Consider the following 13,155-nt stretch of genomic DNA (forward strand, 5'->3'; position numbering starts at 1 on the left):
CGTGGGGAGAAGGGCTTTAGTCAGGGAGGTGATCAATAACCCGATGGTCACTCTGTCTGAGCTCCAGCTTTTATCTGTGCAAAGAGGAGAACCTTACAGAAGGACAACCATCTGTGCAGCAATCCACCAGTCAGGCCTGTTTGGTAGAGAGGCCAAACGGAAGCCACTCACCGCCTGGAATTTGCCAAAAGGCATCTGAAGGACTCTCAGACCATAAGAAACTAAATTCTCTGCTCTGATGAGACTAAAATTGAACTCTTTGGAGAGAATGCCAGGCGTTACAATTGGAGAAAACCAGGCACCACTTATCACCAGGCTAATACCATCCCTACAGTGAAGCATGGTGGTGGCAGCATCATGCTGTGGGGATGTTTTTTAGGACAGCAGGAACTGGACGACTAGTCAGGATAGAGGGAAAGATGAATGCAGCAATGTACAGAGACAACCTGAATGAAAACCTCTTGACCTCAGACTGGGGCGACGGTTCAACTTCCAGCAGGACAATGACCCAAATCACACTGCCAGAATATCAATGAAGTGGCTTCATGACAACTTGGTGAATATCCTTGAGTGGCCCAGCCAGAGCCCAGACCTAAATCCTATTGAACATCTCTGGAGAGATCTGAAAATGACTGTACACTGTCGCTTCCCATCAAACCTGATAAAGCTTGAGAGGTACTGCAAAGAGGAATGGGCAAAAATTCCCAAAGACAGATGTGCCAAGCTTGTGGCACCACATTCAAAAAGACTCGAGGCTGTAATCGCTGCCAAAGGTGTATCAACAAAGTATTGATCAAAGGCTGTGAATACTGATGTACATCTGATTTTTCATTATTTCTAATAAATTTGCAACAATTTCACAAACTCTTTTTTTTCCACATTGTCATAATGGGGTATTGTGTGTAGAAATTTGAGGAAATAAATTAATTTAATCCATTTTGGAACAAGCCTGAAACAATAAAAAATGTGGAAAAAGTGAAGCGCTATGAATACTTTCCGGATGCACTGTATGTGTATATATTGTTATGTGTGTGTGTCAGTGTCAGCTGAATCTCTCTCCTTCTCCTCTATAGTTAATTAAAGCAGCAGTGATGTGATGTTTATCAGCTGACTGACGTTCATTAGCTGATTGGATCTCTGCGCTGATCTGAGAGCTGAACACTGAGTTACGCATCGACATTTGTGAAACATGTTAACAGATCCAAAGGGGCATCGTGACACTTAAACAACACCAGTGAAAAACACCCAGCTGTTTAAATCAATGATGTCATCTATTATTGTACAGCCAGCTTCAGACGCCAGAGGAAAGACAAAGCTGTTGTCACGCACACACACATACACACTAATGCATCGTTGACATGAACACAAAACACCACTCATCTATATGTTAAATACACACACACCTGCATGCACACACATATGCCTTGGATTAAATGTGCCCAAGTTTTAGAAACACCAAATAATAACTTGACTTCTAGTTGATCATTCAGTATTAGAAGTGGCTTATATGAAAGGCAAAATGCCTCTAGATTACACTTATTTGACCAAAATAAAATATGATCATGCCTTGATTTTTACTGATTTCATTAGGACAGTAAGGTCTGACTTTGCTTAGACAAAAGTCTTGTCACTTAACAGAAATAATTTACAGTATAGAATATAAAGTCATGCTGCAGTGGAAAAATAATGAATATTGTGTCTGACTCCCATGAGCTTGGAGGACTGCATCCATACATCTCAGACTCAAATCACTGATTAATAAAGTCTTCTGGAATGGCAAAGAAAGCGTTCTTGCAGGACTCCCAGAGTTCATCAACATACTTTGAATTCTTCTTCAATGCCTCCTTCATTTTACCCCAGACATGCTCAATAATGTTCATGCCTGGTGACTGGGCTGGCCAATCCTGGAGCACCTTCACCTTCTTTGCTTCTTTGATGTGGAGGTTGAAGTATGAGGAGGAGCGCTATCCTGCTGGAGAATTTGCCCTCTCCTGTGGTTTGTAATGTAATTTGCAGCACAAATGTCTTGATAGCTCAGGCTGTTGATGTTGCCATCCACTCTGCAGATCTCTCGCACACCCCCATACTGAATGTAACCACGAACCATGATTTTTTTTTCACCAAACTTGACTGATTTCTGTGAGAATCTTGGGTCCATGCGAGTTCCAGTTGGTCTTCTGCAGTATTTGTGATGATTGGGATGCAGCTCAACAGATGATTCATCAGAAAAACCGACCTTCTGCCACTTCTTTTCCAAATGACCAACTAGAAGTCAAGTGATTATTTGCTTCTCTTACAACTGAGATCAACGACAAGACTTTTATCATATATCATATCATATATATATATATATATATTAAGATGTCAAATTTTACAAATTTAAATAAATTAGAAATTAAACTATTTGAATTTGAAAAACTTACTTAATTTCTTAAAAGCATAAACACATAAAATGCAGACCTGTTTTAAAATGGTTATAATAATAATAATTATTATTATTATTATGAGTACTGCTATGCAAGAAAATATGCAAACCTGTAAATGTAACCATTGGTAATTAATTACATTAAATTAATAAGAGAAATAATATGAGTTAATAATCAGATTATTATACTTGCTATATATCGAAATCAGCAGAATAAATCTCCTGCAATGAATAAATGATCTTCCTTCTAGCATAGTTTTATTTCCAGGAAGCATGTTTAGACATTTTTACTGCAGAAAAATACTGTAATGTTTGACAGTTTTCATAAATAAATAAACAAAAATATTGTAGGGGCAATGCGGTGGCGCAGTGGGTAGCACTGTCGCCTCACAGCAAGAAGGTCACTGGTTTGAGCCTCAACTGGGTCAGTTGGCATTTCTGTGTGGAGTTTGCATGTTCTCCCCGTGTTAGCGTGGGTTTCCTCCCAAGTGAATTTGGTAAGCTGAATTGTCCATAATGTATGTGTGTGAATCATAGTGTATGGGTGTTTCCCAGTGATGGTTTGCACATGGAAGGGCATCTGCTTCGTAAAACATGTGCTGGATAAGTTGGCGGTTCATTCCGCTGTGACGACCCCCAAATAATAAAGGGACTAAGCCGAAAAGAAAATGAATGAATAAATGAATGAAAAAGTTAAAGTCAGCAAAAAGTCTAATATTTATTTCTAAAACATTTTTTGCAGTAATTTTAATTAATCTTATATTAAAAACACAGTTAGTCTGTATTGCGTGTCCTCGTGTGTAATAAACACTCACATTGTCTCTGCTTAAATGAGAACTAATTCTGTTTATTTACCAAATACTGTAATCGGGTCCACAAAACTATGACAAATAATATTCACGTGTTATGGAGAACCACACACACACACACACACACACACACACACACACACACACACACGTGCGAGCACACACACACACACAAACACCTGGTTTTGTGGTTTGTTTTGTAAGCATTACAACAGAGGTCAGTATCAACACAAAACAGGTGCTGACCAGTTTAGTGTGTGTGTGTGTGTGTCTTTGAGGATGAGGACTACCTCATTGTGACAAAAAAGAATATATATATATATATATATATATATATATATATATATATATATATATATATATATATATATATATATATATATATATATATATACATACATATACATTCACCGGCCACTTTATTAGGTACATCTGTCCAACTGCTCGTTAACGCAAATTTCTAATCAGCCAATCACATGGCAGCAACTCAGTGCATTTAGGCACGTAGACATGATCAAGATGATCTGCTACAGTTCAAACTGAGCATCAGAATAGGGAGGAAAGGTGATTTAAGTGACTTTAAGCCTGGCATGGTTGTTGGTGCCAGAAGGGCTGGACTGAGTATTTCAGAAACTGCTGATCTACTGGGATTTTCATGCACAACCATATCTAGGGTTTACAGAGAATGGTTAGAATAAGAGGAAATATCCAGTGAGCGGCAGATCCGTGGGCGCAAATGCCTTTTGTAAATGCTCACAGTAAGAAGGTCAATGGTTCGAGCCTTGGCTGGGCCAGTTGGCATTTCTGTGTGGAGTTTGCAATGACTCCCTGTGTTGGCGTGGGCTTCCTCCAGGTACTCCAGTTTCCCCCAAAAGTCCGCTACAGGTGAATTGGGTAAGCTAAATTGTCCGTTGTGTGGGTGTGAGACAGTGTATGGATGTTTCATAGTGATTCCAACAAATGCTAGTGTCACCGAAGGTATGTGTGTGTGTGTGTGTGTGTGTGTGTGTGTGTGTGTGTGTGTGTGTGTGTGTGTGTGTGTGTGTGCGTTTCTGACAGCAACACACAGCTGTTTTCCCAATCTCATCTGAACTAACAGTACTGCACCCCTCTGTGTCCAAAACAAACAGCAGATAAAAAAAGGGCAATATAATATACGGTTTGGACAGTATAAAATTAATGGAAACCTATGTAATGTCCCCACTTTTCACAAAAACAAACATGTGTGTGTGTGAATATAAAAACTTATGGTGCCTATATAAAGTGCATATGTGTGTACGTGTATAAATGTTACTGTGTCTATGAGTGAGTGTGTGTGTGTGTGTGTGTGAGTGTGTGTGTATAGGTGTGTTCTTGTGTGCGCATATATGTGGGTGTGTTTATGTGTGTGTGCATAGATATGTCAGTGGATGTTTGTATTCATCTGCGTATAAATGTGTGCGTTTGTGAGTGTATATATGTGTGTGTGTGCATGTGTATATATATATATATATATATATATATATATATATATATGTGTGTGTGTGTGTGTGTGTGTGTGTGTGAGTGGATGTATGCATATATGTGTTTGTTTCTTTGTGTTTCTTTGTGTGTGCATGTATGTGTGTACATGTGTAAAAATATATGTAAAGATAATGCCTGTAAATAAAATCAAGTGTATAGATATGTCTGTGTGTATATGTCTATCTATCTATCTATCTATCTATCTATCTATCTATCTATCTATCTATCTATCTATCTATCTATCTATCTATCTATCTATCTATCTATCTGTGTGTGTATATCTCTGTACCTGGTATGTGTTTGGCCCAGCTGATATTCAGCACCAGCTCTCGGTCAGCGAGGTCACACAGGGTCGTCAGGGCTTTGATGTCACTATCGGGGAGGGCGGGGTCAGGCATGGCACACACCTTCTCTGGCTCCGCCCCCAGCAGAAGCGTCACCACCTTATTTTCAGCATGAGCGCTGCAGGACACTAAACAAATGAACAGATGCTGCTTTCTTACACTGTGTTATTAAAGTATGCAGCTCCTTTTGGAAAGAAAATTTAAATACTATTTTGCAGAGCAAGCAAAACACTACCAGAGCATGCTGATAAAATACAACAGACATGTTATATTCTCAAGAGTATAGAGTATAGACCCCTGATAAATAACGGGACTAAGCCGAAGGAAAATATATGAATGAATAGTTGGCAGATGTTTCTGAATGAAGTGAAACTTTGTACCTGGTTTTCTGTGAGGAAGTGGCACACTGAGGTAAACACTAGAATCGGAGTCAATTCTCCTCTTATATTTCTGCCGTCCTCCTCGAACCCGGTCCAAACGCACACCTGGAGACAGACACACACAGAAGAAAATTCATGCTCATTCTGGGATGAGAACAAAAACACCATTTGATTTAAAAAAGGTTTGGACAGTCAGAAATATTTATTTATTTATTTAAATAATGTTTAAAAAAGAAAATAAAAAGTGCACTACAATGTACATTATTATAAAAGGATTTAAGTATAAATTCCAGACCTATTTTTTAGTTTTGAAGTTGTTATTATTAAAAGCATTGCGATGTAAGCTTAACTAGAACTTAAAGTTTATTGATAAACTTTGATGTTGGCTTAAGAAAGCCAACGTGACTGCGCTAGGACTAGGAATGGCAGTTGGCAGAAAGCACGGTGGCGGTTGCTAAGTGGTTGCTAGGCAGTTGCTAAAACAATTATGGCATTGTTAGGTGGTTGCTATGCTCGAGTACATGTTTGATCAAATGCTAATACTTAGTAGGCATTTCTAGCATATGTTGTTGCATTTAGATAATCATTCATAGCATGTAGCTAATCGTTATTAGCACTTGGCTTCCATTATCATTGTTACCATGCATAGTACACAGGAAGTCCCATTTGCTAGCATGAGTCAAACAAACCAATGCCCAGGTGCCTACAATGTTCTGATGTAGAGATATTGCCATTTTTAAATGGTTGCTAGGTTATACTGTTTTATTGCTATGGGGACATTTGACAGGTTAGTGATGATACATCAAAGCTTCTTGGCAATATGAGTGATCTAAATCAACCCTGATGTTTCTATGACAGTCTTTATGAGTGTCAAAAACTGGACTTGAACATTATGTATTCCTGGTGTTGGGTTGCGGCTGGAAGGGCATTCGCTGTGTAAAACAAATGCTGGATAAGTTGGCGGTTCATTCCGTTGTGGAGACCCCAGATTAATAAAGGGACTAAGGGAATGAACATTATGTAAAAATGGCTTGCTGTATTTTTTTGAAAATACAATGCTTAATAAGTGTGAAAGTGATACATGCAAAAATGGCTTGCCATATCAGTAAAAATACGGAGTTTAAGTCAAAAATGGCTTGCCATATCAGTAAAAAATATGGAGTGCCATATTTTAAGAAAAATAATGCTTAAAATTACTTATTGGAAAACTATAAGTCTGATAAACCTTAAAGATATAGCAACAAAATCTACAACATCTTAATACAGCTTTAGGCCAAATTTGGGGCTTGTATAATTTTTTTATATGGCCAAATTATAAAAATTTAATATTTAACATTTTTTATTAAAAAAACAATAAGTCTTACAGGCATGAGGAGATATAGCAACAATCTTGAATGCAGAAGGCACATTTTGACCACATTTGGGCCTTGTGGCATGAACGGCCTAGGAGGAGATACGTTTGTTTTCATAGACAGAGTAGCATAACAGTATGTTGGCTTTCTCAAGCTAACATAATAACTATGTATTTTTTGTTTGTTTGTTTATTAATTGGCACATCAGTAACTTAAGGCTATAACAATGTAAATTACAATTCTAAAAATAATGTTAATTATAATGCCTATTACAATTTATTATAATATTCATTAATTTTTTTTTCGGCTTAGTGCCTTATTTATCAGGGGTCACCATGGCGGAAGGAACCGCCAACTATTCCTGCATCTGTTTTACACAGCGGATGCCCTTCCAGCTGCAACCCAGTACAGGAAAATACATGATATGATTCATCCATTCATTTTCTTTTTTTTTAGCTTAGTTGCTTTATTAATCCGGGGTCGCCAGAGCGGAATGAACCTCCAACTTATCCAGCACATGTTTTACGCAGCGGATGCCCTTCCAGCCGCAACCCATCACTGGGAAATACCCACAAACACTCATTCACACACATACACTACGGTCAATTTTAGCTTACCCAATTCACCTATACCACGTCTTTGGGCTTGTGGGGGGAACCGGAGCACCCGGAGGAAACCCACACAAACACGGGGAGAACATGCAAACTGGAATGGCAACTGACCCAACCAAGGCTCAAACCAGCGACCTTCTTGCTGTGAGGCAACCGTACTACCCACTGCGCCACCGCGTCGCCCAACTTGATATGATATTAAACCCAATTGCAATAATATGATTTATATATTAATCTTTAAAGCAACCAAAAAGTACAAAAATATTCATCTAAACTGTATAAATTAATGTGTAAAGATTACTCTCTGACAGCATTACATTCACCGGCCGCTTTATTTGGTACACCTGTGCAACTGTTTGTTAACGCAAATCTCTAATCAGCCAATCATATGGCAGCAACTCAACTGCATTTAGGCATGTGACATGGTCAAGACGATCTGCTGCAGTTGAAATGCACAACATGTTGAATCTGAACAGCAGCAGAAAACCACACAGGGTGCCACACTCTTGTCAGCTAGGAACAGGAAACTGAGGCTAAAATTCACACAGGCTCATCAAAATTGGACAATAGAATATTGGAAAAACGTTGCCTGGTCTGATGAGTCTGCTGCGACTTTTGAATGTTAGGGTCAGAATTTGGCATCGACATCATGAAAGCATGGATCTATCCTGCCTTTTATCAGCAGTTTAGGTTGCTGGTGGTGGTGTAATGGTGTGGGGGATATTTTCTTGGCACACTTTGGGCCCATTAGTACCAACTGAGCATTGTGTCAATGCCACTTGAGTATTGTTGCTGACCATGTCCATCCCATTATGACCACAGTGTACTCATCTTCTGATGGCTACTTCCAGCAGGATAATGCACCATGTCAAAAAGCACAAATCATCTCAGACTGGTTTCTTGAACATGACAATGAGGTCACTGTACTCAAATGGCCTCCACAGTCACCAGAGCTCAAACCAATAAGAACCTTTGGGATGTGGTGTAACAGGAGATTTGCATCATGGATGTGCAGCTGATAAATCTGCAGCATGATAGTGTGATGTTATCATGTCAATATAGACCAAAATATCTGTGGATTATTTCCAGTACCTTGTTGAATCTATAGCTGCGTCCCAAATGGCACACTATACACTATGCACTCATGCACTATGTACTTATGCACTTACACACTCAACAGGATAGTATATGTATGTAGTGTTGTCCCCCAAATGGCACACTAATGTTTTTTTACTAAACGGAAATTCAAACCGTTTCCCTGATGACGTTTGACGGTTGCCAAATCAGTGAAATAAACGACAGAATTATCAAATAATACCTGCCGTGAGTATAACCGCATTCACCATCAGGAGGCGCTATAATCACTCTCGTAGGAGAATTTTGCTTTCACCATCCAAAATAAATAAAGTTATTCAACATGTGCGTCCAATAGCTTCGCCCCTTCCGCTACGTAAGCAAACCTGCTGTCGTTGAGTGCGTGAAGTGTCCATCATTACACACTTCATTTTAGCGGCTGAATGAGTGCATCATCCGGGTAATTAAAGAGCACTTATTATTTTTAGAGTTTTCAGTGTGAACACACTACTTACACTATTTATACTACAAAATGGCATAGAATAGTGCATAAGTATGCGATTTGGGACGCAGCTTTAGCCACAAAGGATTAAGGCAGTTCAAAGGGCAAAATGGGGTCCAACCCGGTACTAGTAAAGTGTACCTAAAATAGTGGCCGATGAGTGTATCGCATAACATTACTTATTGCCTCATATTACATAATGCCAAGTCTTGACTTTACTTCCCGAGCAAGTTTATCTAATAATGATGTTCATATATTTATATTGCATAATAACACGTTTTTCGGCCACTACTTTAATTTATTTTGCATCATATACAAACAAAAGAAGTTTATTTCTACATATCTAATAATGCAGATTTGGGATCAGGGAAAAAAGCGTGTTTGCAAAGTAGAACAAGCATAATGAAACAGACTAAAATAAACAGCCAACTGAAACGAGAAACAACTTTTTCTGTTTGCCTTTATACTTTTTTTTGGCAGCATTTTAAAAAAGCAGGTGCACTGAAACAAAATGAGGGCAGCAATAATACGGCTCCACACCTGCACTAATCTAACACTCTTTGCCAATTTGCTGACTATTTCACTTTTAAAAGAATATAATTATTAGTTTTGCGGCTGCGTATATGAAAGCACTAGAGTACAGCTGCGTTTTCCAAAAGCCCATGATGTGAGTGTTTAATCTTCCGCAGAAAAATAAACCAAAAGATCTACTGCGCTGAATACATTGTGCCATTGTCTGTAAACTTGTCAAAGCCTCACAAAACCTGTCAAGAACTTGCCCACATCATCAAAAAAAGAAAGAAATTAAACAATTTGTTTGTATAAAGCAGTAAATGGTACAACAGCTCCGTTCTGATGCAGAGAATAAAAATGCTGACCTCAAATAATGACTAGCAACAAACAATACAATCATCATAATAAGTCAAGCTTTACAAAGAACACTCCACTTTTTGAGAAAATAAGCTCATGTTACAACTCCTCGAGAGTCAAACAGATGAGTTTAACCAATTTTGAGTCTCTTCAGCCGATCTCCGGGTCTGACAGGAACACTTTTAGCTTAGCTTAGCATAGATCATTGAATTGGATTAGACCATTAGCATCTCCCTTTAAAAGATGTTCCATATTTTTGCTATTTGATGCTTCTGTAGTTACATTGTGTGCTAAGACTGATGGGAAATGAAAAGTTGCTAGGTTGATATGGCTAATAGCTATACTTTCTTTCTGACATAATAATCAGGCAACATTGCTGCCTTTCGATGCATGCAGCAGATGCAATGATATTACAAAGTGCTGTTGCTGGACTGGGGACTATTTTCAGGTACAGTAGAACATCATTACACCTGCTGCAGCCAAGGCATACAATATAACTATAGGAAAGTCATGCTATAAAAAGGAAAATTATAGAAACTCTTTGGTTATTTTTGATGAGATGCTAATGGTCTAATCCGATTCAATTATCTATGCTAAGCTAAGCTTAAAGCGCCAGAGCCAGAGATTGACTGAATGGATTCAAAAATGGTAAAACTCAAATGTTTAACTCTAGGAGAGTTGAAATGAGCCTATTTCCAAAAAAGGAGTGCTTCTTTAAGAGAATTAAAGGCATTTACAACCACAATACACATTTAAATATACATATAATTTCCTGTAATCATTCTTTTTCATTAAATTTTATTCGGCTTTGTCCCTTTATTCATCAGGGGTTGCACAGAAGACTGAACCACTCAAAGATTTTCATTTTAAATTAAAATAAACTTTATTCTTTAAAATGCATTTATCTTATCCTCATCTTAATTTAAAAATATGTTTATTACAGTAATGAAAATATAATGAGAATAATCCTGATGGATCACAGTAAAAATAAAACGCTTAAAAGGACAGTTCGGGAATTCATTCGATTTTGCCTGTATGTTTTTTACTCTCAATTTGCACCCCTCTATTTTTTTCTAAAAATCTTTTTTTAAAGGCGCAGCATGTCATTTTCACCATGACATACTGCGTATATGTATTCATAATAAACAAAGGTTTTTTTTCATAAGGCTGTAATTAAGTATGGAATCATGGGAGTTGTGGTCTTCATTACATCCTACAGGACAGAAATCATGATGATGAGCTCAAGTATTCAGCACTTATTATCATGGTATAAAGCAGACTAAAGGTCACTGCACACTGAATATGAAATTTTCGTCCATAATTTTTGCATGTTAAAAAATAATTTCGACCTCTCGTTGTCAACCATTTTGACTAACTGTCTTCGAAACTTTCGTCCATCATAAAAAAACGAAACAAACCAGGTTCACTTTTCTACACTTTTCGCATCCGAAAAAAGCTCTTTGAAAGGTGTTTAGACAGTTCAGAGCCACCGTACAAGCGAAAAGCTAAACACAGAATGCAGTCACTTGAACCACAGATAACTTTATGACAAACACATTGCATAAAATAAAGACAGAATGTGGCGGACAGCTATACGCTGGATTCAGTGACTGGCGCAGCTCTCCCCTGCTGCTGCTTGGTGTGTGTGTCCTCCCGCTCTGCCTCAGGAAGCCAATACGGTACGCTGGTTGGAGTTCCAGCTGGGTCAGTTGGCAATTCTGTGTGGAGTTTGCATGTTCTCATGTTCTTCCGGGTGCTCCGGTTTCCCCCACAGTCCAAAGACATGCACTATAGGTGAATTGGATGAACTAAATTAGCCATAGTATATGAGCGTGTGTGAGTGTATGGGTGTTTCCCAGGCTGGGTTAAAAGCTGGAAGGGCATTCGTTGCGTGGAAACATATGCTGGAATTGTTGGCAGTTCATTCCGCTGTGGCGACCCCTGATAAATAAGGGATTAGGCCGAAGAAAAATGACTGAATATTGAACTCTCACCTTCTCTCAGCATCCCCACAGACAGACACTTGGTGAAGCGACAGGCCTGACAGGACTTCCTCCTGCGTTTAGTGATCTCACAGTCTCTGCTGACTGAACAACTGTACTCTATGTTACCTGATGGACAGACACATACACACACGCAACATCAGGACCAGAATCATCAAAAAACATCACTAACACACACACACATTTCCCATTCTGCAGCACACTAGACATCATTAGAGAGTGTATTACAAGGCATGTAAACAAAAGTGTGTAGAAACCATGGATATTTACATTTGATGTAGGAAGATTGAAAGGAATGCGTCAATAGAGCCGCCATTTTACAGGGTAGCGCTCCTTTGAAATGAATTTGGGACCAAGGTGCAGCAGAGGACTGTGGCCATCCAGAGCCAGAGATATACACACATACATTTATATATATATATATATATATATATATATATATATATATATATATATATATATATATATATATATATATATATATATATATATATATATATATATATATATTAGGGATGTAACAGTATCAGAATTTCATGATACGGTAATACCTCGGTATGAATGGCACGGTACGTTTTTTATTGAATCATTTAAAGGAAAAACAAAACTATTGAAGAGACTCAAAAAAAGTGCTAGAATGTTTAGGTTACCTCAACACTGAACAGATCAATGACATACAAATTATCTATTTGTAAACTTTCAAACAGGAACTTAAATTATTCAATTTTGATATCAAAAAATATTAAACCACGTAAAAAAAAAAAATACCACTCGAAAGGACAAGCCATGAGTGAGATAGAGGTCTCTTGGTGGTACAAGTCAATGTCTCCATTAATCTGAGCAGTGTGCTGTGTTCTGCTAAAAGAATCCCCATCATGTTAGTCGTATTCCCGACTTGTATTTCAACACAGTCTGGCAGTGCCTGCATACCCTTTTTTCTGTCACCGTTTCTTCTTTCTTGTTTCTTTTTAGAGAGAAACTGAAAGGCTTCCACACATCTGATTTAAAACCCGCTTTAGGTTTGACCATTTTTAGCTGTTTTTCTTTGCCACTACTAGCAGCACCCTCCATTTCTGCATTACTGGATCTATGATGCTGCATCTAGGCTGATGAGAATTGTAGTTTCCGCTACCTCCCATTCGCTTGAGCAAACTTTCCACCAAAAGACCTATGATTTTATTGAGTCACAACCACGGTAATATTGAAAGAAATTGCTATTGAGGTATGACGGTATTTACAATTTTGTTACATCCCTTATATATATATATATCTATGATCTGGA

The 13,155-nt window shown here is 38.1% G+C and overlaps 1 protein-coding gene across 3 annotated transcripts in view; it reads right to left on the reverse strand.

Annotated features, from left to right (window-relative positions):
* The window catches only part of esrrgb (estrogen-related receptor gamma b), a 37,219-nt gene that overhangs the window by 2,000 nt on the left and 22,064 nt on the right, over nt 1–13,155 (reverse strand). For all 3 annotated transcript variants that reach the window (XM_073932344.1, XM_073932345.1, NM_001128678.2), the window contains 3 exons: nt 11,865–11,981; nt 5,462–5,566; nt 5,027–5,209 (listed from right to left, as the gene is read on the reverse strand). In XM_073932344.1, the coding sequence (XP_073788445.1) occupies nt 5,027–5,209; nt 5,462–5,566; nt 11,865–11,981 (405 nt within the window). The remainder of the gene's footprint in view (nt 1–5,026; nt 5,210–5,461; nt 5,567–11,864; nt 11,982–13,155) is intronic.

The sequence above is a fragment of the Danio rerio genome, chromosome 20 (genome assembly GCF_049306965.1).
Source record: "Danio rerio strain Tuebingen ecotype United States chromosome 20, GRCz12tu, whole genome shotgun sequence".
Lineage (NCBI taxonomy): Eukaryota > Metazoa > Chordata > Actinopteri > Cypriniformes > Danionidae > Danio > Danio rerio.